Raw genomic sequence first — 26,933 nt, forward strand, 5'->3', positions numbered from 1 at the left:
TGTGTCTGACGACCCACACACGTAACACTTCCCTTACCAATACATGTTTTTTAAACAAAATACTGTAAATATATCTCATTCAGGCCCTGGTGCCTGTGGTCATGTCACTCCTAGGATTCATGGGTTTTCTATATTAGGTATTTTCATTTTGTGCTAATCTGCTTTAACATTATGTTTTAACATCTAAGCAACTCTTTACATCGCTATTAAATATAGTAAGCCATTATTAATGAATAACAGTGGCCAGGCTCTATTTCTACACGGTCAGTGACTGAAATCAGAAGGGTGCTCAAAGATACGTTCAGGTATCCTAGCAACGGCTTCTGCTAATGAGAACCTTCTTGTGTGTGAAATTAGCTATCCCAGCAAAGGCTGTCTGAAAGAACTTGACAAACAGTTCAGAATGCAAGAATACAAAATCTCAATAGGCCCCTTTATGCCAGCTCAGCGGATACTGCTTTCTTTTAAAAAAAAGAACAAAAAAAAGACTATGAATCAATCCACAGTTAAGACAGACTGCATATCATTAAGCATACATAACCCAATCTATTTATGAGCCTGAGAAAAGAAACAACCAAGCAAATAAAAAGGTGCTTTTTACTACTTGGCCAGACAGTGATTCTCTAGACAGAGTTCTTGAAGGTTTGTGTTAAGTCAATAACACTGGCCGATACACTAGGTCAGGCAAATTCTGCATTTATGAAAGAAAACATTTGCATGCAAACAACACTGAACTGTTTCAAAAACTGTATAACGAGGGTAGGGCTGCAGTGGATTTTCTGATCGTTGTAAAGCGTGGAAGAGGCTTTTGAAAATAAGCAGGAGGAAGAGGAAAGGTTCACAATGAAGTTAACATTTCCTTCAACAGTTTTATCCAGGCACAATAGTAAATGGGGGAATTCCGCCATTGTCCCAAAAAAGTCACAGCATGCCTCCCCTCACTCCAACATGCTAGTCTGAGCAGGATCTTAACCCACACTTAAAATCTTCAACTCTTCAGTTCCTAATGACATCAAAGTAGGAAAGAATCAGACAGCTTAGGAAACCCAGTGCTCGCTTGTAGCCCTACTACCAAGGCTCTTGTGCAGGGTAGCAAGCCGTTATTACTGTTTTACTGTTACCAGAAGACTCCAGTAGCATTGGACTTGAATTCAAAATGTGTTATATGGGGAAAAGGCATTAGTTGTCCACCATGGAACACTAAGATAAAATGTTGTCAGGCAGTCTGTTCATGCAGATATTGTATGCACAAAGAAATATTTCAGGTAGATGAGGACATCTAGATAGGTTAGCCCTTAGCCCACAACCGTTATAGGTTAAGCAAAGATAGTGACCTTTTGATACTGTATTTTCATATGGAATAAGCTACTATATTTACTCTTTCCAAACACCAAATGAAAGGTTTGATGGGAGTACGTAATATTTTGCATATTAAATTGTTGACTTTTGAGGCTGGATTGTAAACACAATATGCTCCAGATGGTGGCAAAGTATCATAAGTGATACACCAAAGGGGATGGTAAGGTTTAAATATGTATTTTGTAATTCATCCTATGTAAAAGGTAACAGTCTCCATAACAGTATGGAAGATGTACTGTAGTAGTACAGTCTATCTTCCTGGCTGGCATAAGTAACTTGATCCAAATACCTGTAGCATTTTGCACCAACAGACACAACATTTTGCTATCCTGTAAACAAGTATACTGAATCTGATTCCTCTGACAGCTGAGAGTTTGGCAGCATTAAGTTCTACCTCAGATTTACAGCTTTCAGGTTACTCAGCAAAACAAAAAAGATGAATGGAATCCAGAGGAAGACAGGCCAGGGTGATGCTAGCTGACCAGTCTGAGGTGTGGGAGTCTGCGGGGACGGCTCACAGTTTACTGCTAGAAGCACAGAAGAACCTGGTGGCTGCCAGTTACTTTGAACTCACACATTACATTCTCTATGCTCTTGATACCCTGGATACCAGCATTACTGTTTACATGAGAATGAGGTCTAATTAAAATATACAAAGCTCTGAAAGAAACAAAAGGGTTGCTTTTCCAAAACACTTTATTTCATATGAATGTATACAGCATGCAATGGAAGCTATTGAATATTTTACTTGCCAACTGCCAACTTGAACCATATTGTATTAAATGTATTTATTTTCCACAGTCTAGTTTTCTGGGTTGAACAAAAAAATAGCTTAACAATGCCTAAAACATTACATAAAACAACTTACACTATATATTATAACAGATTTGTTTTAGGAACTCAATGTCCAAAAAGGGCACATTATTATCCAATTATTTTGATTATTGGTTGTTTAATAAGCTTGTTTGTTTTTTATTCTGATATGAAACAAGTGGAACAAATGAAAACAAAATCATGTTTTTAGCAAGTAAAATCATAGGCATTTGTAATAATGATATTATGCTTTGAATGTTAATACCCACTTAGAAATATATTACTACACAGAGCCCCCTCAGCTATACTGTACATATACCCCCAACTACAACAACCACAACCTTATATAATACCTTAGTTATTACAAAAAGGATTTCCATAACAGTAGAGGAGGGAAGAAGGAAGGGAGGAGGGAAGGAGGATGGTCTGGTTTTAGCAGAGTAGTTGACCTATCTAACGACCATTGTTAGAGCTACAGGGATATTATGGAGCAGCCGCAGGTACATTGCAGGTCTGAAAGCAGAGGAATATACTGTAATTAGCCAATAATGAAAACTAGACCATATGGAATAGGTTACTGGTGAAAGTCTAACCAGGGCCACCAGCAGCATTTTTTTGGGACTATCAGAGATGTTTGTGCAGATCACTTTGGTTCTAGAGCTTGGGATGCTGGTTCTAAAGCTGATTGTGCTGGTTTAAGAAAGACCAGAACATTCTACAGTGAACTCAGTGGTAAATTAGCTGATTTGTTTGTAAAACCAGTGAACCAATATGATATTTTGACAGATAATACTGTTCATATGCAGACACTAATACATAGAGATGTAGTTGTTTTCCCACAGAATGATAAAAAAAAAAATAATAATAATATCTTGTTTCAAGCACTATGATACTAGAAAAACTAAGCTATGGGTTATTTTTTCCATCTTCTTTTTGAAATCTTAACCCTTAGCCCAAGTCTGTTATTGGTAAAAGCAAGCACTCTTAATAAAGTTAAAATATGAGAGGTTCCAGCAGAAATAGTTACCTTGCCATACTTTTTAACACTTTAATGTCCAGGTATATTAGTATGGAGAAAAGCTACTACATATATGTAACTATTTCTTTGTTTATTATAAACTAGTTCATAAACAGAAAGAAATAGGTGAATATGCTCCAATTTCCTGAACATTTTTTGCTAGGTACAATGAAGAAAGTGTTGCAAACAAATACTGGTACTCATTTAAAAAAAAAAAAAAAAACCCCTTAGATCCATACAGTAGAAAAACCTTACCTATACAAGTGGAATTGTCAGTAGCCAACTGGTAGCCATCCAAGCATGTTGAGGGGTTTGCCAAAGCAACATTGACCACCACTGTCAGAAAAGTAGCAAATAACATAATCCTGAGCTTTGTGTTGCCCAGGAAGGCACACTTCACTGGTACTCAAGCATATCCAGAAAAGCAAAGCATGAGAAATCCACATAGGTTTCTTCTGATCCTGGCTTAGGCATTGGCATCTTCACTTAACTTCAGGGGTGGGGAGAAGAGAAGGCGTTTCACATTATCAACCGTGGCTCTGCAGAGAACCGCAGCACGAAACTTTCTGTGGAACAGTTCTTTTGGAAGCAAAGTATGAAATGCCTGACACCTTGGTGACACATTTTACACATTGCAGAATGCAGCTCATAAGGGCTTTTCTGACATGAAATTCACTGGAGCAATTAGAATGCTGAATATGCAGGGGAAATGAATCACAGTCATGATACCACTCTTTTCTGCTTTAATCTCTTCTTTAAGTGAATGGACATGTGCCTCCTTAGTCAGTAGCTTCTTTTCAGATGATCTGGACGCCCCTCTGTTTCTCAGCTCTACTTTGTCCCACCCCTTTCTTTTCTTTGCCAGTCACTGAAGCTGGGGCTTGAGTTTACAAATGTGAGCTGTGCAGGTTTCCACATGCAATGGGCCAGCTAAGTAATCCGTATAAAATGAATGCACTGATTTGTAAGATTGGAGTTGCATTTGTTTTTATATGATCCCCAGTTTGTTTAGTGTTTTTCTATGTTTGCATGTGAGTAAATGCATTGCAGTAGTCCTATGCATTTACTGGTGTGCTAGTGCATTTCAACTATGGAAATAATTTGGCTGTAAACTGCTTGATATTGAAGGTGCAAATATATCTAAAACCTAACAACAAAAACTAAGGAAACAAGTGAGAGAATGACACAAATGAATATAAATTTGTAAACTATTACACAAAGTCAGTGAATATTATCTACTGACCTGAAAGATGTATTCATACTCTATCACAGCTGCTGTACTAATAACTTATGTTTCAAATACAGTTCTCTTTATTTGTAGTAAACAGTGCAGAAATAGATAGTACATTTGTGGTAATATATTTATTGCAGCACCTTACCAAACAATTCCATGAATGTATTTTCAGGAAATAAAAGGTTCTTTATTTTTCTATCCATAGATTTGCGTAAAACAGATTGTACAAATGTTGTATTGAGATCTAAACAGCTGTTAACATTGGCAGGAGACATACCAGCTGGAGGCTGGTTCATCCCTGGGAATCAGTCTCTATTTCCAAATATTGACAGGGCTGCTGGGTGCGTTTTTGATTGAGAAAGAGGCATGAAACATTAATTATGACTTGTGGTGCTCTCTGCCAAGAGTAACTGTGTGAAACAGCTTCATTTTGTTCACACAGTCACATACTGTGGATAAAGATATTAATAATAAGGCTGTTACCATATGTGAAACAAACCGTGCCTTTCCTGAAGCGTTACTTTCATAATACTCCAATGATAAGAATGAACCTTCAGGGTACTTTATTCTATATGTAATTGCACCTTGAAAATTTAGGCTGATCTTTAATTAATGACAATCATCAAGTTCATAGGGTGACCTTTGTGAAGTTCTGGGTGCTATTTAAAAGTTACTTATCTGTACATGCAATTTAAAATAATACAATTCCAGCTATGTTAATCTCATGTGTCAAAGTAGACACAAGTGAAGGAAGAAAGATTTACAGACAAGATGTGAATGTCATTCTTAGGAAGTGGAATTAAATGTATTAGGTGCTTACTTACAGCTGGGAATGGCAATGGTTTGCAACTGTCTGACCGCAAGTCAAGTGTCCACATGTGTCTCGGAATCCTGACTCCCTTATAAAAGTTTCCCAAAGTAAAAGCATAGCAAAGTGTAATAAAGCATAAGCATGGTAAAGCATAGGTAAGCATTGCAAAGAATAGCAAGGTATGGTAAAGCATATTAATAAACATGGCAAAGCAATGTAAACTATGGTAAATGTATAGCATAACCATGGGAAAACTGCAAAAATACCATGCAAAAAATACTGTGGTAAAATTTGATAAGGGCTGTGTGGCAGAGCGAGAACTTTGCCCATGTATATTTATTGGTGTTTGGTGGTGGTTGGCAGGGATGGGGTTAATTCCTCCCTGCTAAAAAAATATGTTTGAATGTGGCTGCCTTAAGTAGATAATCGCAAATTATTGATTAATTAGGCTCCAGCCACATCCCATAAAAGGAGAGCCCGGGGCTCCATTTACAGAGAGACCGGAGTTTGGTGAGTGAACCTGTCTTTAAAAAAAACAAAAAAAAGTTGTCTTTAAAATTTCAGTGAAAGCTCTGCCCAACCTGAACAGTTTTTGTATGTTTGTTTAAACCTTTATTTTGCCCTTGTGCCTTTTTGTTTATTAACGTGCACTTTAGCACCTGTACTGCAGTTTCCTGATTTCTGAGTCTGTCTTGTTGCCTCTACCCTCTCACAGGCTGTAACAGTAATGTAGCAAAACTAGTCAATCTCTGTGTTCCATTAAAACAAAAACATTAAACAATTTACTGTACACTTAAAGGTGCTTTCATGTTGCCATTGAGCTTCAGTCCTCCTGATAGGTTGCAGCAGTGAGGTGACATTAGAATTAGGCATTTCAAATTGGATTTAAAAAAAAACAAAAACAAAAAAAACACAACAGGAACATTTTAACAAAGTGGATCTGATGAAAACTGGATCTTTTGTAAAACTGAATGTCAGATTTTCTTAATCTGTTAAATAAACAGATAACAATCATACAAAATCAGAACAATAATGTAGATATAATCTCCAGAAAAAATATGAAACAACTTAATATCACAAACAGGATATTCGGTTCCATTTCTACAGTATTACAATTCTAGTTTGGTATAAACCCACACGTCTACCTATTAATTGACACACATAGTCTACTGTAATTAGGAATATCAGGGAATTGGTTCACAACATTGGCAATAAGTTCAATAAATTATGTACTGCTATACAACCTTTTCAACACAGTCTTCTAACATCTGTAATGCAGATTGACGACCTATCTGAAGATCAGATTTCATTATGACAAAAAAAAACAAAACAATGAACCAATAGGTTATTCAAATTTAAAAACAAAATACAGAGAACACAACAGCATTACAAACTAAAATTATTAAAGAGAAACATAACATTTAATGTTGAAAATAATTAAAACACATCTTATTTTGAACACTTTCCACTGATTGTCTACTTCATACATTTGCTAGGGAGTGGACAATTTGCCTGCAAGTTCCCATAGTGGAAAATGCAGGCCCATGTCTCCCCCATAGATTGATGTATGCAAGTGTGAAGAACTGTTACTTAAACAAAATGTCAGGGCACAGCCCTCCAGATAAACAGAGGTTTGGTTCATGTTTGGATAAATGGTTTATAAACCACTGGTTACAAAAGTCACATTGAAAATGTTGTGGTACTCAATAAAGGCAATATGTGGTTAAGAGACCTTTTTATGTTGCTTAACATCTCTAGGCCAAAAACCACAAGTTATCACTGTAATCAATGGAGTGTTAGCTTGATTACAAATGAATCTTCTATAAAATATCTGGGTGAACCACTAGTTGGACATAATACTGTCCTTTGTGAAGGCATTTACAATACTCTTGTGTACTGTACTGTCACAATGTTCACTTCAAGTTTGACTGAAATTAATTAAGGCTGCATCACAGACAAATCCAATATTAAAATCATATTCTAATCACCTTGGGTAAGAAAAATGCATAGATTCACAGATTTTGGAAAATAAATGCATTAGTTCATGACAACAAATTTCCAGACTGTAGGCTTTGTCCACAGTGTGCATGGCAGTCTGGCATGGCAGTCTGATATGCATTATAGCAATGATTAAATTCACCCCACTTCTTCCATTGTTCTTCCTTTGTTGCACATACAACAGAAACTAGCACAAGTATTCTGATCGGGAACTGTCACTTTTAAAGGTCATCTGGGAGTCAATGCTGGACCTGGAACAAAGGAGCATTCTCTCTGATTCGGAAGTGTTTCTGCGAGCCCACAGGTCCCCATTAGAGTCTATGGTTTTCTGCTTCAGTGACAATGTCTCAAATTTCACATAAGTCTCTTTGGAAAGATCATCACCCCCAGAAGCACTCTTTTTACAGTACAGTTTCAAAACTTTATAAAGCAGTAAAATGACCAGAGGCAGGGCAATGGCACAGGCAATGGCACAGGCGATGCCACCGGCAACAATCAGAATGTGTGCCTGGGGATCTTCTGTCACAGCGTCTAATGTATTACTTGTTATTGTATTACTTGTATTGTAACGCTTGAAATGTTTTTGCTTACGATTGTAAGTCGCCCTGGATAAGGGCGTCTGCTAAGAAATAAATAATAATAATAATAATAATAATAATGTGGAGAAAACAATACACTAGTCCTTCTTAGGTTGACTTCCTTTTGGGCGCACGCATGCTGTGTATTTAGTGCTTGGAATTAATCCATCAATAGAGATTTTTCTTTTCCCTGTGTCTGTGTTAATCATTTGCTTGTCTCTTACACCGTACGCTGAGTACATCACACTCAAAGCAACACCTCTAGGGGCATTAGGCGCCATCCAAGTCACAACTGCACTCTGCTCAGTTTGATCCACAACTTGCAGGTTTTTGATGGTGATCTTTTGGACTACGGCTGAGGTTGCTGTGTTTCCATCTTCCTGTTGTGGCTTTTGGTTGTTGACAGCTGGTTGTGCCTTTGTGGGCCTTTTCCCACCAGCAACAGGCTTCATTTGGCTAGTTTGCACAGGCTTTTTCTTCAGAACACTGCTTAGTGTGGTGGTAGCTAGAGTTGTAGGAGATAGGGTCGTTAACCCTTCAGTAATAGGTTCTATTTTCACCGGAGTGGTGACACTCTGTTCTGGGCTCAGTCGCTTTGGGAACCTCAGAGGAGACGCTGTCGTAGTGATGACTCCAACCACAGTCAGAGTGATGGAAGCTTCGGACATTCCAGCAAGGTTTTTAGCTTTACATTCACCAGCATCCTTATATAAAATCCCATTCAAGCTTATAATAGACCACTGGATTCCTTCTCCTGGAGACTCTTGCACTACTATAAAAAGGGAAACGAGAGAATTAATATTGAAATAATATGAGTGATCAAAAAAAGATTCTGTTTTAATTAACCCTATTACTGTTACTGTATATTTATTTTACAGTCCTTTCAGCCCCCCAGCTGAAATGTTTAATCATAGACACAAGTAACACTAAGGTAGGGGTGGCTTTGTAGTTTAAAACAGGTTTAAAGGAAGTCTCTGCACTTGTAGTTACATGGAGCGACACAATAGATATGTGCATGATATGTGCAAATATTAACAATACAGTATTAAATGCGTAACAAATGAGTGATTGAGAATTGTGTTCAGATAAAAATTACCTTTTCTATTATCCTATTGGATTATACCTAATGGTCTTGACTAGAACTAGCTGCAATGTTGACTGGAAAAAAACAGAGCCTAGTTCTGTGTCCCCATAAAAACCATGTGACCTGTCCTAGCGTACTAGTTTAGTACGGAGCTGCATACTAACCATGGGATCATCCCCAGTTAGTACGCTGCTTTCAGTTTGTTGCAATTGACCCGTTGAATATAAATTCATGTTTTTGGCAATTTAGCAGTTTTTTTGCATAGCATGATTGTACTATTTTTTAAAAACAGCTAATAGCTGCGCTATAATTAAATAACTAATACAGGTATTAGATTTGTCCACAGATGAAAGAAATGTACTAAATTCAATGATATTTTGATTCAGAGCCTTTCGATTATATTTATATTTATTCGATTATATTTAAGTTTATTTTAGTGTTTCTAAGTTTTAATCTGCTGACAAACTTAATACTAGTTATTTAATTATGGTGTGGCTATTCTTAGTGTAACTGAACTTAGTGCTTAATTATGGATTATGTATCTACAGGATCATAGATGAAAACAACCAAAAAGGAGAGGAGACCAAAATAATGAGTGTATTTGTGACAAATAAAGAAACAAATAAAGTCTGTAGACCTCTAAATATTATCTGTGTTGTTCACTGGAGAGCCATCGGATTTGGTCCAGATCAGAATGGGTGTTGGATACCCTTTAGCATCACAGCGAAGCAGAACATTACTCCCCAGCGGTGAGGTCATCTTTGTCGGTGAGGTCATCACTGAAGGTTTTAGGCACTGTTCCAGTTCAGCTCTCTGGAAGAGAACTCCCGCCAGGTTCTCAGGTCCACTGCACATCAGAAGGGGATCCAGAAGCACAACAGCCATCTCAAATGTCTTGGAGAGCTCTATCAGCTTTGATATTCTACAGTCACAAAACCATGGGTTGTCTTGCAAACCTAGGAGGCAAACAGCAGTTGTGAATTGTGCTTAGATGGATTTTAATTTGATATCCCTGGCAGCCTTACATGAGAAAAATGTTACAATAAGTGGATTGTTAATGAGAATTACTAGTGGGTATTCCATAACAACAATGAATTTATCTAAAGCAAATGGTAACAAAGGTTGTAAAATCAATTTTATAAACTTATTTCTTATTAGGAATAGCAGTATTAGGTAAAGTTTTATTTTGCGTGACATAAATGATATGCAATTACCGATTCATTGAAGTTCAGCTACGTTTAAATAAACTTTCAACAGGTAGGGATGCTTGTATGGGTCCACCATTATACTGACTCATGTGCTCATATTCCATGTGTACAGTATGTTGAGTAGGTTCATTAAGACTTATACTGGTAGTTTCCTGCACCAAAACATTTTAAGACATAAAATGACAGCTATCTAAAACATTGGTTATCAAGTTTTGAAATAATACTGATATTTTGACCTGTTCATAGAGTACAGTTTTCTATTGCATATATGTTGACTGTTTAACATCTAACTGAACTTCATAAAGAAATGAAATAGTTGTTTACGCTACACAAAATTAAGCGCCACCTAAAATTTCTGAAGTGCAGTGTGAATCCAGTTAATTGCAGTAGTTTGATGTGGTAGCTCTTGAGGGCCTATGAAAGGATTAAGGAGAGATGTCCATGTCACACACACAACAACAATGCTTAAATCCACTACATTTAAACTTTCGAATAGCCAGTGTAAATCCAAAATAACTTAACCCTCTAGTCTAGTAGATCTGGTACATTAGAGTTAACCATTAATCTGCACCCCTGTAACACTTCTTCTAGTGAATTGCAGCAATACATCACGAAAAATTAGGTATTTCTGACAGCCACTAGGGGCAGTGTTGCTGAGGGACAGTGTGTGCCAGATGTACCTGCATGTTTGAGTTTTAAGAAGTCACCAGGGTGTAATGACTGAAACAGAACATTAAAGAAAGTGAATAGAAACAAGAGTAAGTAACTTCCAATTCCACGACCTTAACGTACTGTCGCCTTTCTTTTGATGTGCTTTGACATGAGTAGACCAGCCAGAGTGTCTTTATGTTACTTTTCTAGCGTAACTCTTGGCTGATCTAGCCTATGTTATGGAGTTGTCAAGAAATTGTAAATAAATAAATACATACATCGATAAAATAAAACAGTATTTACTGTAAAACTTCAAATAATTGCCGGGTCTCAAATACGCGTCGGATCTAGTAGCAAATACTGTAAATAAACGCCGGGTCTCTGATTGCCATAAACTGAGGAAGATGAGGAGGAGCTAGCGTAATGAACTGCTAGCAAGTGACAGCGATGAAAGTGAATCTCAGGATTAATAAATAATAGTAATAGAAAACGTAATTTAAGATAGGCCTACATGTAATGCATATTTGTTTAATGCAGTTATTACGTTATTATAAGTTTTGATAATTTTAAGCGTGCTGAAAGTAGGCCAGATACAAACCTCTTGGAGTATTGTAACGTTTTTTTGTTGTATTAACAATGTACAAGTTTGAGATTAAACAGTACATTCGTATTGATAATAATACTTATTGTTTTTATTGTTCATTTTTAAAAGCATTTTGTTGTTGTTGTTGTTGTTGTGAGGGTCTGGAACCAACTCCCCAGTAATGTTGTTGAAGCTGACACCCTGAGATCCTTCAAGAAGCTGCTTGATGAGATTCTGGGATCAATAAGCTACTAACAACCAAACGAGCAAGATGGGCTGAATGGCCTCCTCTCGTTTGTAAACTTTCTTATGTTCTTATGTTGTTATTATTATATTGTGCTGTAACGGTAGCCTACACGTCTGTTTTCTGATATCTTCAGGCTGTCTTTTAGTGGATTTAACTGTTATTATTATTATTATTATTATTATTATTATTATTATTATTATTATTATTATTATTATTATTATTAGTAGTAGTATTATTATTATTATTATTATTATTATTATTATTATTATTATTATTATTAACAATGGTAGATCTAATTCCGTTTTAAAATACAAATTCATACTTCTGCTTGTTCATTTTCCAACGTTTTGCATACCGTATCCGTGTTAACCAGTGCATATAAAAAGACTGTAATAATACTTTCGCTTTATACCTGAGGGTGTACAGTACAATGTAATTTTGTTATAAAACAAAACTGTTACTTAGTTCCCACTGACACCCAACCTTTTAACAAAGTTGCTGGAATGTTTAAATTGAATTACGATGTTGCTACAAGGTTGTGTGTTAGCGGCTATTCAATGACCGCGTGAAGCATGTGATCTAATATAAACGCCGGTCTCCAATACGCACAGGTCTGCTGGCTAATATTGTAAATAAACGCTGAAGCCGTTTAATTGAAGTTTTACGGTAAGTAATTCCAAAAAACGCACTGAGAGCATTTGACAACATCATAAAAAACCATGAAAAAAATAAATAAATAAAATAAATAAAAAAGGAGAAATATGTTATGAAAATGTGCTTATTCATTAAACCTGCAAAAAATGAAAGCCGTGAAACTGCTAATTGGCTTCCTGATCAAGAGAAATACATACGGTCTTTATACTCTCTGGCATCCTAAAAAGGCATTTAGGGGGCCTATAAAAGTTGTGCTCATTGTTAAAAAGTGACAGTGGTTAACCAGTATTCCACAGTCATGTTCTCACATTGAAATAGCTTGACAGTAATATAGGTACTTTAAATATACATGCTCCTGCTATGAGGTAATATTACATTTTCAAAATGGGACACAAAGCCTTTAAAAATGTTATTTTACCTACCTAATATTACTCTCTCAGGAAATGAATCCGCAGTTGCTGAATATGGTGGCCAGATGTCCATTAAATCTGACGGCAGTGTGGTTAATTTATTGCTGGAAATGTCTAAATACTTTATGTTTTGAAGGTATCGGCCCGCATCCACTGGGATTGTTGAAAGTCTGTTATTGTGCAAATCCAAGGATCGCAGATTAGGCATTTCTTGCAGCGACTGCCACGGAAAGGAGGAAAGTAAGTTTCCATCAAGGCGTAGCTCGTGAAGCACTTTCAGGTTGTAAAAACTGCTGATATCAATTGTAGATATAGAATTGTAAGTCACCCACAAATATTTGAGGTCCATGAGGTAGTAAAATGCTTCTGTGGGAATCCTTCTTACCACTGTTTTTTCCACACGGAGTTTAACTGTGTCCACAGGAACACTGACTGGGATGTCAGACATATCGGGGTCATTGCACAGCACAGCACATCTGCCACAAAAAAAAACAAAAAAACACATGTAAATGTAAATGCCTTTAATTCTTATGCAGTATTCCCCTGCAAACAATGATAAGATTATTCATAATTTGTATAGCACAAGAATAAAGGTTGCCCAAGCCAAACAAGACCAAATGTTTAGGTTATAATTATGAATAACAGAAGTTAGCATTTTGCTGATCTATCATACAATTTCTGCATAACTATTAAAAAGCATAATTCACATGAAATAAAAGCACCTACATTCAAACATTATTTAATTCTTTATATAAAAAAAAAAAAAATGCTGATGAAATTAACAAAACAGCATACCTGGTGCCTGTCCCATCACTCCTACCATGGTATATGCATGTACACTGAGAAGGGCAAAATGGGAGCACAATTGTAAAACAGCACAGCAGTATATGAATATAAATAAGAAGATACATGGCAAACACTGCAAAACAGGACTGAAGAAAAGAAATACTATTCCTCAGGAGTCCATGTGGTGTCTGCTTTGTGGTATTCCAACATCAGGATGATAATGGAAGATTAGATATTAGGGGAGATTAACAGAGCTCTCCAGGTCATGTATAACCTTCAGAATTAACCCTATGCTACACTGTAAGTAGGCCTAGCTAGTACACGTGTGTTATTAAAGGAACCATCATGTTTCACATCTTGAAATTAAATGGGAATGTACTGTATCAAGTAATTTTGTTGCATTTGTTTCAGGTTACCCAACATTGTATTGATAGTACATATTTCAGCATCTATCATAAACATAAATACATTTTCAAAAACTAAGTCTACTATAACAAGAGAAAAGTTGCCGTGGAAAGCACTTTTAGTTTGTACACTTTCACCAATTCTTACTTTATCAAAATATGATTGAACTATTACTTTCAAAGCTGAACTGAATACGGCTATCCATTTGGTGCATTCAAAAATGGTGGGTCTCATCATACCTATTCTTGGCTAATAATGTTGCTGAATGCAATATTCATGGCAACCCAAATACTATAGTGATTACATTGAGCACAAGAAGGTAAGTGACATGGTCACACAGCTGAGCTGGGATTTGAACCAATATCCTGCTGGTTACAAGCCTGTTTCTTTAACCACTGGACCACACAGCCTCCTATTATGTCTTTGCATTTAAATATTATTCTTGTATTGCCCTGTAACACTTGTAAGTTGCCTTGGATAAAGGCGTCGGCCAAATAATAATAATAATAATAATAATAATAATAATAATAATAATAATAATAATAATAATTTTCAAACCACTGAGGTCAACTGAATGTTATGCAAATGTTACTGCAAAATGTATACATAAAACCAGTTATATTTTCAAGTTAACTTTTATTCACAAGTCCAAAGTCTTCAGGAAGGCAAGTACTTTAAAACCTGTCTGCATACAACAGAAAAAAACTTGTGCAAATAAATGTAATGAATAATTATGTTAATGCAATATCTATTTGGCCAGCTAAGCAAATACATAAATAAATAAATAATAAGAACTTAAAGAATGAGCTTCAATTACATGAAAGATTGTAATGACTAAAGACTTGCCCAATCTTATGTTACATTCATGGAATCAGTATATTACATAGGTGGGACAGGAAGGATAGAGCCAGAGGGAGCTACACTACAAACTACACATCAAACAAAGGGCAAACAGATTGTTCATAAACTGAAATGCCTATATTTAAATGCAATAAGCATTAGAAACAGATTTCTAGAATTAGAAGCCATAGTCAATGTGAATTGCTGATATTATAGGGATAACAGAATCCTGGTTAACTCCAAATCCAAAAATAGCTTCGAGGTGCGTGTATATAACGATTTGATAGTGGATTTTAATGTAACAACTTTAAGAGTAAGAGTCATTAGTTTCACATTATAATAGAAAAGAAATCAGTTAGATATTCGCTGCAGCGCCCCTATAGGTGGCACAGCAATATGAATGGTGCTGAAATGTAGGTCACACAGAGTACATCTCACATATAATGTTTGGTGGTTCTAGCTGGTCGGGAAGTAGGTCAAAAAAGTGATAAAGCTATTCGGTTTTCTGTACCCTGCAGCGTCACTATAGCCGGTGCCACAGCAATGAATAGCAAGCTGGAAAAACTAATAGCAAGCTGGTCAGGAAGTTGGCAGTGTAAATACCCCGGGCGGAACTACGTTCCAGTGGTGATGTGGGCAGGGACAAACCCGAAAAGGCTCCTAGATCAAGGATAATATATGTTTTTATAGTCTCTAGTTTTTCTGATTGGGCACTGCAAATAGCGAGTAGTTTACTAGTGCCCTCAAATCCTGTGCATTCAGCCAATAGGAAAGCTCGTGATTCCTGCAAGCAGACAGGGAGCCTTTCCATTGGCTGTCTGGTGTGGCAACAGTGGTACAAGCTGCCAGTGACAGTCAAGTTATCAGATGAGGTAGGCTGAGGGGTGAGCCGCTCATCATTTCACAGATGAGATAGGCTGAGGGGTGAGCCGCTCATCATTTCACAGATGAGGTAGGCTGAGGGGTGAGCCGCTCATCATTTCACAGATGAGATAGGCTGAGAGGTGAGCCGCTCATCATTCACAGATGAGATAGGCTGAGGGGTGAGCCGCTCCTCATTTCCACATTGTGTGGGTATTTATTTATTTTATTTTTACCATTTTCAGAAATTGGAAATATTGTTTGTTTTCACTTACAGTTCGAAAATTGAAAGAAAAAAACCGCAGTAAAACACCACATTCATGGTTTATTTGAAAAAATGCAAAAAATAAATAAAATAAATAATAATAGAATAGCAAGCTGTAAAAATGAATAGCAAGCTGGATTAAAGTGAGTTGGAATAGCAAACTGCGAACCGCTTGCTAACTTCACTAACATGGAAAACTGGCAAATGGGTGGACAAAGACAGAGGAGGATGTACTACGTTGCTGCATCCAAAACACATGAAAATGGTTTAAGTTTGTAATTCACCATAGCTTGTGTTATTTACTAATGGTATCATACTGAGGTGTCCGTCTCCTTACAGTTTAACTTTTAATTTTAAATGGAAACAGTAAACTTAAAACAGCAAAATGATCTTTGTGCAAATAAAGACATCAATAAAAACTTAATACATTACCAAATAACTTTACACAATTATACCAAATTAATCACAATATATTACCGATTCTAAATTATTTTGCTTGTTTAAATGCATCGCACAGACTCTCACATCTCTATTTAATCAATATTCCAAAAACTCACTCTTGGTCACTGGGGAAAGGTGGTAGGCAATTCACTTAAAACACACAGGGGAGACAGAAGGTTTTATTTGAAGCGTGCTTGGCGCACTGATTTATTTTCGCCACAAGGTGGCAATGTGGTACTGCTGCAGATTACAACCTAATATCAGTAATGGTAAAAAGGTTGACAGGTCATAACACACACGCAAGTGCTCAAAATAATAATGAAAACAAAAGGCGAAAGAAAAAGGGAAAATAAAACGCAGTAATAAAACTACAAAATAAAGGTGCTGCACTCGGCAGCATTACACCGACCGTCGCTATCCGCACATTAGTTCAGTTTTACCTGTGTAAAGGGGGGTGGGGGGGGGGGGTGGCGAAGCCAGCTGAGCCAACCCACCATAGGACCATGGGCAGCTGCAGCGGGCAGCGGCAGCAACTGCTCAGGCTAATTCACCGCTGTGCCGCGCAGTAATCCGACTACACCAGCTCTATAAATAAAGAGCAACCAACATGTAATGTTGGCCAATTTTGCCCTAGTTTAACAGCACAGGTTATTTTATTGGGAAAGAGCAATGCATGTACCACAAGAAAAGCAGAGAGCAAGCAAAATGTAGTCTGATGTTTTTATTAAGATAAACTATGCTTTTCGCATTTACAAAAATCGTAATAGTATAATTATTTTCTTTCTTGTAAGTGGATGGAAGTTGAAAATACTTTTTAAAAACACCATTTTCTTATACCAATACAGAATCATTTTAATAGCACAGCTGCATGTATCTTAAGTATTTCAATTGTGGGGAAACCTCAACGTTTCTAGAAATATATTTCAAGTGCAATTCTCATTAAATCTGCATTATGCCACACTCGCTCTAGTGCTCACTGCTGCCTCGGGCCGGTTGTACTAAAGGGATCTGATCCTGGATCCAGCCTCTGATCTGAGCTTCAGTGCTCTTAGAAGGCTAAAGCCATGTCTTCGTAATTCCATGACTAAGAAGTGACTGAATAATATAGCTATTTCCCACACTCATCGCTCATGATACGGTTGTGCCAACAATGTATTTTTTGAATGATTGCCGCAGGAATGTCTTTGGAGCTTTTAATTAGACATACAAGGGATGCAAAACATATTGTATTATTTCAGATAGAATAATCTTCATGCACGCCCCAGCTACAGAAACTGCCCCCCCCCCCCCTCCCTTTTGAAACCAAAGTTAAGCCACTGCTCCATAGTACATTAATCCACAATGGCAGATTGCCTGTGTGTTTAAAATAACCCTGGTAGATAGAAGCAGCCAGCTGGCCTGGGCTGCTGTAGACACAGCTAAGTGACCCCATACCAAGCCACTGTAACTATAGCATCCCGAGAGGATCACAATATCAAAGGCTAAACAAAAGTGTAAAATATGCAAAACCTGATGATAAACATTTCCTAAAAACACCACTACACACTACCTAAAATGAAAAAGGTAATGCTTTATATTGTTATTATTTATTATTATTAGTTTATTTGGCAGACGCCTTACAGGTGTTTCTGGGCAGTACAAGGTTACAATGCAAGATTAATATTTAAAAACAGTATCGTTTACAGTAGGTGCAAATAATACTACAAAATACAGTATGAAATAGGATGCAACAAATTAGGATTACAATAAGTTTTATCTACAATGACATTGCAATAGTGCAAGGATAGTGCATTAGCTGAGGATCCAGTAATGTGGTGCATAGGTCAGGCAAGTCCAGTGTATAGTATAGGAGGGGCAGATCAAGAGATCTACAAGTGCAGTCTAAACAGGTGGGTCTTGAGGAGGCGGTGAGAGATGGAGAAGTCCTGAATTTCTCCGATAGCTGGTTCCACCACAGAGGGCCTAGGGAAGAGAAGGAGCGAGCACGGGAAGATGGAGAGTGGAGGGAAGGCATGACCAGTTGGCTCTTAGGGGAAGAGTGGAGAGAGCAAGAGGGGGTGTAGGGAGACACAAGGGATTGGAGGTAGAAGTGTGCAGTGTGTGGTAGGCAAGAACAAGGGTCTTGAATTGATTGTGAGCAGAGATAGGTAGCCAGTGGAGCGTGTGAAGCAGAGGGGTAGTATGAGAGTATTGAGGCTGGGAGAATATAAGATGAGCTGGAAGGGGTGGATAGCCGAAGCAGGGAGACGAGCAAGAAGAGAGTTACAATAGTCCAGTCTGCAGAGTACAAGAGCTTGGACCAGTTGGGTGGAATGAGTAGTGAGAAAAGGACGGATCTGGTAGATGTTGCTAAGAAAATACAGAGAGGGAGGGGTCGAGTAACACTTTTCTGCAGGAGATGGAGAGGGTGATAGAGAAAGGATACTTAGATGGAGAGGTCAGAGGAGGGAGAGGTTGAGTTTGAGTTGGTGAGCATGCGTCCAAGTTGAGATAGTCGAGAGGCACTCTGAGATGCAGGAGATGTGGGATTCAAAGGAAGGAAAGGAGAGGAAGATCTGGGCATCATCAGCGTACTGCAGTATGCAGCATTTGCACTTCATAACACTGTACAACATAACATAGCATTTTTTACTATAATTCTATAAAATATATTATTGAGTAGAATTCAATTATTACAGTAAATGATTTATGGGTATGAGTCATGCACTTGAAATACTGAATCTTCAATTACAGTACACTTTTTACTAATATAATGACAATGTAACCTAGTTGTAGGCCAAGTTAATTCAAGGGGTTATGTTTTAGCAACTACAAATAAATTGCAAGAAATATGTTTTCTAATCCATTTTTAACAATGAAACTGAGTTGCATTGCATGGCACATATCATTTTCAAATCTAGCTGTATTTAATTTATTATACAGAAGCTTTTTTGCATGATATGGTGTACTATATAAGGTTGTATAAAAGATGGCATGATGCTATTTGTATAGTATACCAAACACATTTTAGACATATTACTATTGTATGTATATGAATAGAATGTGCATGTATTTGCATATTGGGGAATAAAGTAACAATTAAAAAAATATTTCCTTCCACCATTGAACAGTGATGGGGCTGGTGCTGCTAAAAGTGGTGCTGTCTGTCTGTACCATTTGTCATTCAAATTATCGCCCATGATAAACACTGTTCTCGATTTATACATTTCATCAGAAAGGAACTTGATAGGCCCATGAAAAGTTTCAAACATATACACTGAGATAAATAACTCAAGCTGGTTGACGTGTCATTACCTTCTAATCTGTCGTGCGCTGGAAAGAAAACTTGCAAACATAGGATGCTCGTTTTTCTCCACCAAAGTAAAATATCATCGAGTGTGACAAAATCTCTTGTGGCTATATTATTTTACAGGAAGGCATGTATGTATTTCAAGTGATATAAAAATGTCATCTTTTTTTTTTTTTTTTTTTTTTTTTTTTTAATCAAAAAGCATACTCTGCCAGCAAGGGCAATCAGGACCAGGATGATTTTCTGTGAAGGTGTTGAAATTGCACTGGAGGGATATTTAACTATTCATCAGTGATTATTCTTCAATTTTGTTCTCTGATTGCATAACATCCAATTAACATTTATACCTTTGGATTATTTTTTTTTGTGTTTATTCTTATTGTGTTAATGGTAGTTCAGAGATACTCATTGGCATCAGATTATTGATTGTGATCTCCTGACGAGTTTGACAGAAAACCATTGCAAGGATTGCTCTTCGAAATCTGAAATCAAAAGAAAATGTTAAACAACTGCGTTGGCTTTGGTTGAGAAATAATCTTTTTTTTAATTTTTTATTACGAGCTGCCCAAGTGAAACGTCTTCTAGTCAAAGGAAAAACCTGTATATTTCAGTTCTCAAAGTTTGCCCCTCCGCAAAACATTTTTTTCAGAAATTACAGTAATAACAAATTCAGTATCTTACCTGCTGCTGAGTGTTTATGTAGCTTGTTATATAATTCTGGTTTTGATAAGGTAAGATGTGTACTTGTGTCATAAGGCCAGCCTTATAATGTTAAAAAAGATACTCTAGGGGCAAACTTGGCTGTGCCAATTCATAAACCTGAACTAATAAATAAGTTCAGTCACTTCTGTGTGTCTAAATACTTCGACATTCATTAAAAAACACAAGGATACAACTACCGTCAGGCAAGATGAAAATATATAGAAATACAGGTAAGCTTTACCCAGCTAGTAAATGAAGCACAAAGGTTTGATCCTGAGAGTGAAAATGTCCTTTCATTTTCATGACATTAAACTTGTGACCAGAATTGAACCCTGGCCTCCAAAGGTGAAAGATGAGCGCACAAGCCCACTTAGCACTTTTAAAACAGTAATTTTGCAATATTTTAAAGAGAGTTATAATATTTTGGACAGCAAATTATCAGAAATACCATATAGCCTCTTAGTTAAAGGCTGTACCACCCAAACTATTAACAAGTTTCAACATCTGATTTTACTATTTAAAAAAAAAAAATGATAAAGGAAATGGTATTAAGATATTCCAAAGGTGTAAAGAACTTACTTCTTATTGGCAATCACATATATGCAAGGGTTATAAAAGGTGGAAGACTTGGCAAACAGAGGAGCAATTATGGCCATCGGGGCTGGAATCTGCAGTGGGTTTCCAAATGATGCCCAGAGACAGACTACTGAATATGGCAACCAAGCCACAAGAAACATTACTATCATCACAATGGACATCTGAAAAAAAAATTAAACAGGTTATATATTGTAGAGCCCATACAGATATTGTGCAAAAACAAATAAACGAGAATTTCACGAGTCCCCAGTGACTTAGCCTGTAAAAACATTATGTTGAGGACAGTTGATTCAAATCCTGGTCTTACTGAATCTTGGCTGGTGGCCCAAGGAGAGCGCTGCATTGGCATTTGTGCTCCCATAGGCTGGTAGGGAACATTAGCCTGCTTTAGTGACAAGTCTAGGCAGAGAATTCCCTGGCTGGGCCCTTGCCTCTAGGGTTGTGTTGCTTGCTAACTTCCATTGCTACGGTTTGGCAGGTGAGAAGAGGCAATTACTTGACAGTGGAAATTCCTAAATGGGTTGCAGTGGTGAGGAGACTTTGAATTGGACACTAGAAATTTGGTTAAATTGATTTTAAAAATGTATCAAAACGAGACTTACACATCTAACATAATTTGAAAAAGTGTGCTAAGGCTAAAACACACAGGCTAAAACTTATTTTAAAGAATAGGGATTGTATTTTCTTAAATAGCCAAAGTGTTTGACTGTAGCAATTGCTCTTTTTACACAACCTTTAACGTTCAATGAATTTTATGATGAAAACATAGCACTGTGTGGCAAAGTAAAACATGGTAATTGTGAAGCACAGTGAAAGCATGGTAAGCACAGTAAAGTATATTTCATTACCATTGCTTGCCAATTTGCCAGAGCAAATCCTTTGTGTTGCCAATGTAAATAGCAGTCTGGCAATACAAAGTTATTATATCCCAATGATAGTTTACAAACTTTTCTGTAAGGGTTACCTTTGTCACATCTAGCTGATCAGACCAGTCCATGTTGATGTTTTCCAGGCAGTTGCTGTTGGCATATCTTTTCATGGTTTGAGACACATTGTAGTAGCAGTAGAACATGACTGATAATGGCACTATAAAATTCACAGAAATCACAGACATTGTGTATGAAACAAAGGACCTGCAAGGGAACAGAAGTAAATCACAGTTTACAGCAGGAATGAGAGGGCACAGGAGGTGCCATGTTCTATGAATTTTTAAATAGTTGGCTTTGGATTGACTTAGTGGTAACTCTTAATCTATTTGGTTGCCTCCCTAGTTAGGAGGCAAAGTTGGAAACTGTCCAGTGCTAAGCAGTAGACATTTGTCATCAGCGTAGTGTGAAATACATCTATGTACCAGAGCAGTGGTTCCCAACTCTGGTCCTTGAAATCTGAAAACAATTAAAAAGGTCTAATTAAGCACATTATTAGTTCAATTAAGGGTCTAGTTAAGTAACTGAGAGCTCAGTTGGAATGAAAACTAGAAGACACATGGGGTCCCCAGGACCCAGGTTGGGAACCACTGTACTAGAGGACAGAACACGCCCCTAAAAAAAGGATTTTAACATGTCTACAGACACCTTAGTAAATATAAGAAATGCACTGTACACTAACCTAGAATGGAGTGTGAGCTATAAGATTACTACCCCAATGAAGATTCAGTAGAGTTCTCTTCTTTTTACTACATCAGCTTGATAACAGCTTGACAAGGTTAATAGAGGTACACTTTGTCTTTTACCTTCACTAAATTGGGATCGTCAAAGCCACACAAGAAAGGCAAAGCTCACTCACAAATCGTTTTTCCTCCAGTTTACTGTGCAAGTTGCACCAGTCGGATCTGCTGCATAACTAGCCCAACCGATGACAGGCATTGTGGACCAAAACAGGGCGTTAACCCAGGCAGCCCCGATCAGCAGAGCGTATGTACGATTGGTCATATTCCTTCCTGTCAGAAAAAAGGTGGGGAGTTAAGACTGCCATGACATTACTATTGAAGGGAAATTTGGTATGGGTATGAAATATCACCGTTATCGTGACTAATGTATTTTTTCGTAACACATTCTTCTTTAAGCCACCCCAATGGGCTTTAAATGGGGTCTCTAACATGTCTTTTCTCTAACCTTTAATCTGTCCCCATGCAACACACTTTCCCCAGTGGAACTAGAAATAACACATTAAGGGCCTCATTCACTAAAGGCTCTTATGCATTAAAGCGTGCCTTATCCTAGGATAAGGTGTGCACTATTGAAATCCTTATTCATCAACTTAGATAAGATGCACCTTAAAGCATAAGGCGCACGCTAACACACGCGTCTTAAAAATAAGGTGTTGGGTTGATTAGCATCTGATGAATATGCCTAATACATTGTAATGTATTCGAAATAATGTGGAAAGATAGCACTAATGAGGGGGTGTTTACTAAACAGTGGTAGCCATAAGGTGCACCTTAAATTGCGTGCGTAGTAGCACAGATGGAAATCAAGTTTTTTGGGGTTTTTTTTCTCATCATGGAGGTACTCTGCTAACAGAGAAAGGCGGCATTTTCAAAACAGAAAGAAGAAAGGGGTCTGGTTGACTTAAATCCTGCACCACACAATTACTTCTTACGTATAGCCTCCATATAATAAATAATTATCATTTTAGCAGTTTTCCTATTTTTTAAAAATCCAGAGCAAAACAATACTAGTTATCACTTTCCCAAGCTCTGTTTCTTGGTGCTGAAAGAACAGTTCCGCTTATCAACAAAATCTAATAGACCCAGCCAGCAGATATGAAACAGGAAATAACTGGAGTAATGTAAGATAATGAAGCTGTAATTTAAGTAATAATAATAATAATAATAATAATAATAATAATAATAATAATAATAATAATAATAATAATAAAGCAGACAGATGGCAGTCCAGTATCAAATACCCTCTGGACCAGCCTGGACATGCAGTTTATTCAACTTAAATAACATACATATGATACGTTTTATTTAAGTTGAATTTCCTGCTCCATCTGGGCTCATCTGGCAAAAAAAAAAAAACATACATGAAGGTGATTCAAGAATAATATTTTTTGATAATTATGGGGGGATGTCACAAGGCTGGCTGAGTGGTGACAAGTCAGACCCGGAAGAAACAGACAGACACAGTGAGGTTGGTGAAGCTGAGCACTTGGTTGTGCTCAGCATTTAATAAACAAAATAAGCGAACACAAAAACAGGACACGGCACTTAAGCCAAAATAAATAGACAAACAAAACGTACTAACACACAAAACAAGTGGACGAACGTTTAAACAAGTACTGTGCTGGCACTTCCAGCACGCTGTAGCAATTGTTGTTTACTTTATTTCTCTTCAGTTCTCCTCTCTACACTCGTTCTCCACTCACGAACACCCAACCCCGAGTGAATGAAACGTGCATCTATTTATACTGTTGTGCTGGGATTCAATTACTAATTAATTATTTACTTGAATCCCAGCACGTGAATTAATTAAGTGTACTCCCGTGACCACACATTACATTTTAACCAGCACGTGAAGTGATTTGTGCCATCCTCGTGCCTAAATACAAATCTACATTTTAAATAACTCGTGCTGCACACACCCATTTATATCCCATGCAGCCAACTACAATACACCAACATTTAACACACCACACACAACATACAACATATAACACACACATGCACACAGGGGCGGGGCACATTGCCACAGGGGATTACAGCTATGGCCAAATGTTTTGCATCACCATGCCTGAATATTTGTCCCTCACTAATAAATACAATTAAAAAAAGATCTAAAAAGATACTTAAATTCATATGTACAGACTGTTTTTTGTAAAAACAAAAAGGTAAAAATATAAATATATATAAATGTACCTATATCAGGTCTGCATATAGTAAAGTAGCGGTCAATTGCAACCACGGTCAACAGTCCAATACTTGCCATCCCAAAGAAGATATTTAAAGCAGCATATATCTGGTGGAAGACAAACATACCGTTGTTGAAAAAATATAACCTTAAATTGTTCAGTCAACAGTAAAATATGAGAATAAAAATATAAAAACAAACTGATATTCTCATGAGTGTGTAGCCACACCTCTCAACATTGCTCCCAACTGGGAAGGGACCAGGGATGAGGGGCCTAGGTCAGTCCTTATGTAATAGTTTGTAGACACGTTGCATAGTGTTAGAGAGGTGGCAAAGAGATTAATAGATCAATAACTGTGTATATGCAGCTTATTTTAATATACTACTGAATTGATTGTATTAGCATTTTCCAAGAGGTAGAATGACATAGCCATGATAATTTCTCATTTTAAAAAAAACCTAATATTGAATGGTCTTTAACACTTATTTAGGCTAATATAATACATTACTAGAGATGTTTTTTTTTTTTTTTAGTAATAACACATAATGTACATTGCAGTTAAAACTGTATTTAAATGGTAGTTTCCCTTAAGGTTATAGGCCAGCTGTATCGCCCATTCACATTTTAGGTTATATTAAAATATGATTCCTGGCTTTCCGTTCTGCTACTCAAGTTTGGTGTTCCCTTAAAATAGGTTGTCTTTTTTAAAATTATTTTAATTTAGTAGTCGCTAAATTTAGTAGTTTTTTTTGTTATTTTCTCTCCAATTTAGTAGTGTCCAATTATTTTGTTTAGCTCAGCTCACCGCTACCACCCCTGGGCTGACTCGGGAGGGGCGAAGACGAACACACGCTGTCCTCCAAAGCGTGTGCCGTTAGCCGTCCACTTTTTTACACACTGCAGACTCACCGTGCAGCCACCCAGAGCTACAGCGTCGGAGGACAATGCAGCTCTGGGCAGCTTACAGGCAAGCCCGCAGGCGCCCGGCCAGACCACAGGGGTCGCTGGTGCACGGTGAGCCGAGGACACCCTGGCCGACATACCCAGCCCTCCCTCCCCCCGGGCGGTGCTCGGCCAATTGTGCACCGTCCCCTGGAAGCTCCCATCCTCGGCCGGCAAAGGAATAGCTTGGACTCGAACCGGCGACGTCCAGACTATAGGCAGCCCCTTTTTTACCTGTACAATGAATGTCAAGTGTACTTTGAAAGTCTGTTTAGGTTCTCTATACTGACCTGACAACCAGTGTACCCAAACTTCCAGCTGCCATGCAGGTCTGAGGCTGCAGACATGGGATAGCCAATCCCACTGATGCCGATATCAGTGAAAGCAAGGTTGATAATGATGACATTTGTTGGTGTTCGTAGCTCCTTGAACTTGACAAACATGGCTAGCACCACGATGTTGCTAAGCAGACTTACAACTCCTGAAAACAAAGTGAATGTAACCACAATAAAAAAAAACATAATGAACATATCAGCCTAGATGGACTTCAATTTTACTTAGAGTCCATCAATTCAAAGTATAATTTTACACAAAGGGCAGCAACAATACATTTACTTTTTTATCTTCAGAATCCAGTCAGCCATGGAAGTATATTGCAACGCCCAAGAATGACACATGCAAAGTTAATGCAACTATACAGAGGTTTATGCATGTGTGGAGTTGCACTATGGCTGGTAGATCATTGTATTTGCCCTTTTAAAATTCAGACCTACTAGTCAATTATAAAGCTATTAAAAAAGTCCAAAATGAATTTACCTGCTGTTATCAAGTAAGTTGCAACTATGTTGTGCTCCGTCTGTGAGAAAACAGAATGTCCCTGGTATTCATCACCTCTACCTGAAGAGTTGGACGACTCATCTTCTGCTAACTTGGTTACAAGAATCCGAGAAATGTTCTCCATTGCAAATTGTTTTTTTGTTTTGTTTTGTTTTTGATTGTTTGTTTTTTATATATTTTATTTTATACAGCCCACACAACTTAATGTCACCACCAGTGCAGAGCGGTACAGGCATTCAGAAATCAGATCAAACTGTTGGGATCTACAGTTACAATGAAAAAAAAAAACAGAACTAAGTAGAAAAAAAGGGGATTTAAGTTTTTGAATCTCAGCAAAGTGAGGCTGTTGTTGGTTGAGGAACATAAGAAGGGATTAGATGTCACATGCCATCTTTTCATGCCTAATTACAAAACAAAAACCATTCGGAGCTTTGGAAAAACAGTAGCCCCTTTTCTTTCAGCAGT

At 37.4% G+C, this 26,933-nt stretch overlaps 2 protein-coding genes and 1 pseudogene across 3 annotated transcripts in view; all 3 read right to left on the minus strand.

Moving 5' to 3' along the window:
• Positions 1–3,975, minus strand: part of LOC117408408 (pro-epidermal growth factor-like) — a 48,130-nt gene extending 44,155 nt beyond the window's left edge. Inside the window, exon 1 of one of the 2 annotated variants that reach the window (XM_034013368.3) lies at positions 3,446–3,975. In XM_034013368.3, the coding sequence (XP_033869259.1) occupies positions 3,446–3,551 (106 nt within the window). In that variant the 5' untranslated portion in view covers positions 3,552–3,975. The remainder of the gene's footprint in view (positions 1–3,445) is intronic. The other variant, XM_034013370.3, reaches the window with a different exon arrangement.
• A 564-nt stretch (positions 3,976–4,539) lies between these two features.
• Positions 4,540–13,591, minus strand: LOC117408572 (leucine-rich repeat, immunoglobulin-like domain and transmembrane domain-containing protein 3; annotated as a pseudogene).
• Positions 13,592–17,797: 4,206 nt separating this feature from the next.
• rrh (retinal pigment epithelium-derived rhodopsin homolog) lies at positions 17,798–26,716 on the minus strand. Its single transcript, XM_034013729.3, has 7 exons — positions 26,448–26,716; positions 25,922–26,112; positions 24,697–24,796; positions 22,620–22,773; positions 21,799–21,967; positions 20,817–20,995; positions 17,798–20,017 (listed from the first exon to the last, which is right to left on the minus strand). The coding sequence occupies exons 1-7, from the start codon at positions 26,590–26,592 to the stop codon at positions 19,912–19,914; spliced, it is 1,044 nt and encodes a 347-aa protein (XP_033869620.3). The 5' UTR covers positions 26,593–26,716; the 3' UTR covers positions 17,798–19,911.
• Positions 26,717–26,933: the final 217 nt, after the last annotated feature.

This window comes from Acipenser ruthenus, chromosome 2 (assembly GCF_902713425.1).
Source record: "Acipenser ruthenus chromosome 2, fAciRut3.2 maternal haplotype, whole genome shotgun sequence".
In the NCBI taxonomy this organism is placed as follows: domain Eukaryota; kingdom Metazoa; phylum Chordata; class Actinopteri; order Acipenseriformes; family Acipenseridae; genus Acipenser; species Acipenser ruthenus.

Coding starts and splice junctions, on each gene's coding strand:
- rrh (XM_034013729.3), bottom strand. CDS start 26,592: ATGGAGAACATTTCTCGGATTCTTGTAACCAAGTTAGCAGAAGATGAG. Junction 26,113..26,447: donor AACTTACTTGATAACAGCAG/GTAAATTCATTT, acceptor CTTTGTTTTCAG/GAGTTGTAAGTCTGCTTAGC. Junction 22,774..24,696: donor TATATGCAGACCTGATATAG/GTACATTTATAT, acceptor TTTTTCTGACAG/GAAGGAATATGACCAATCGT.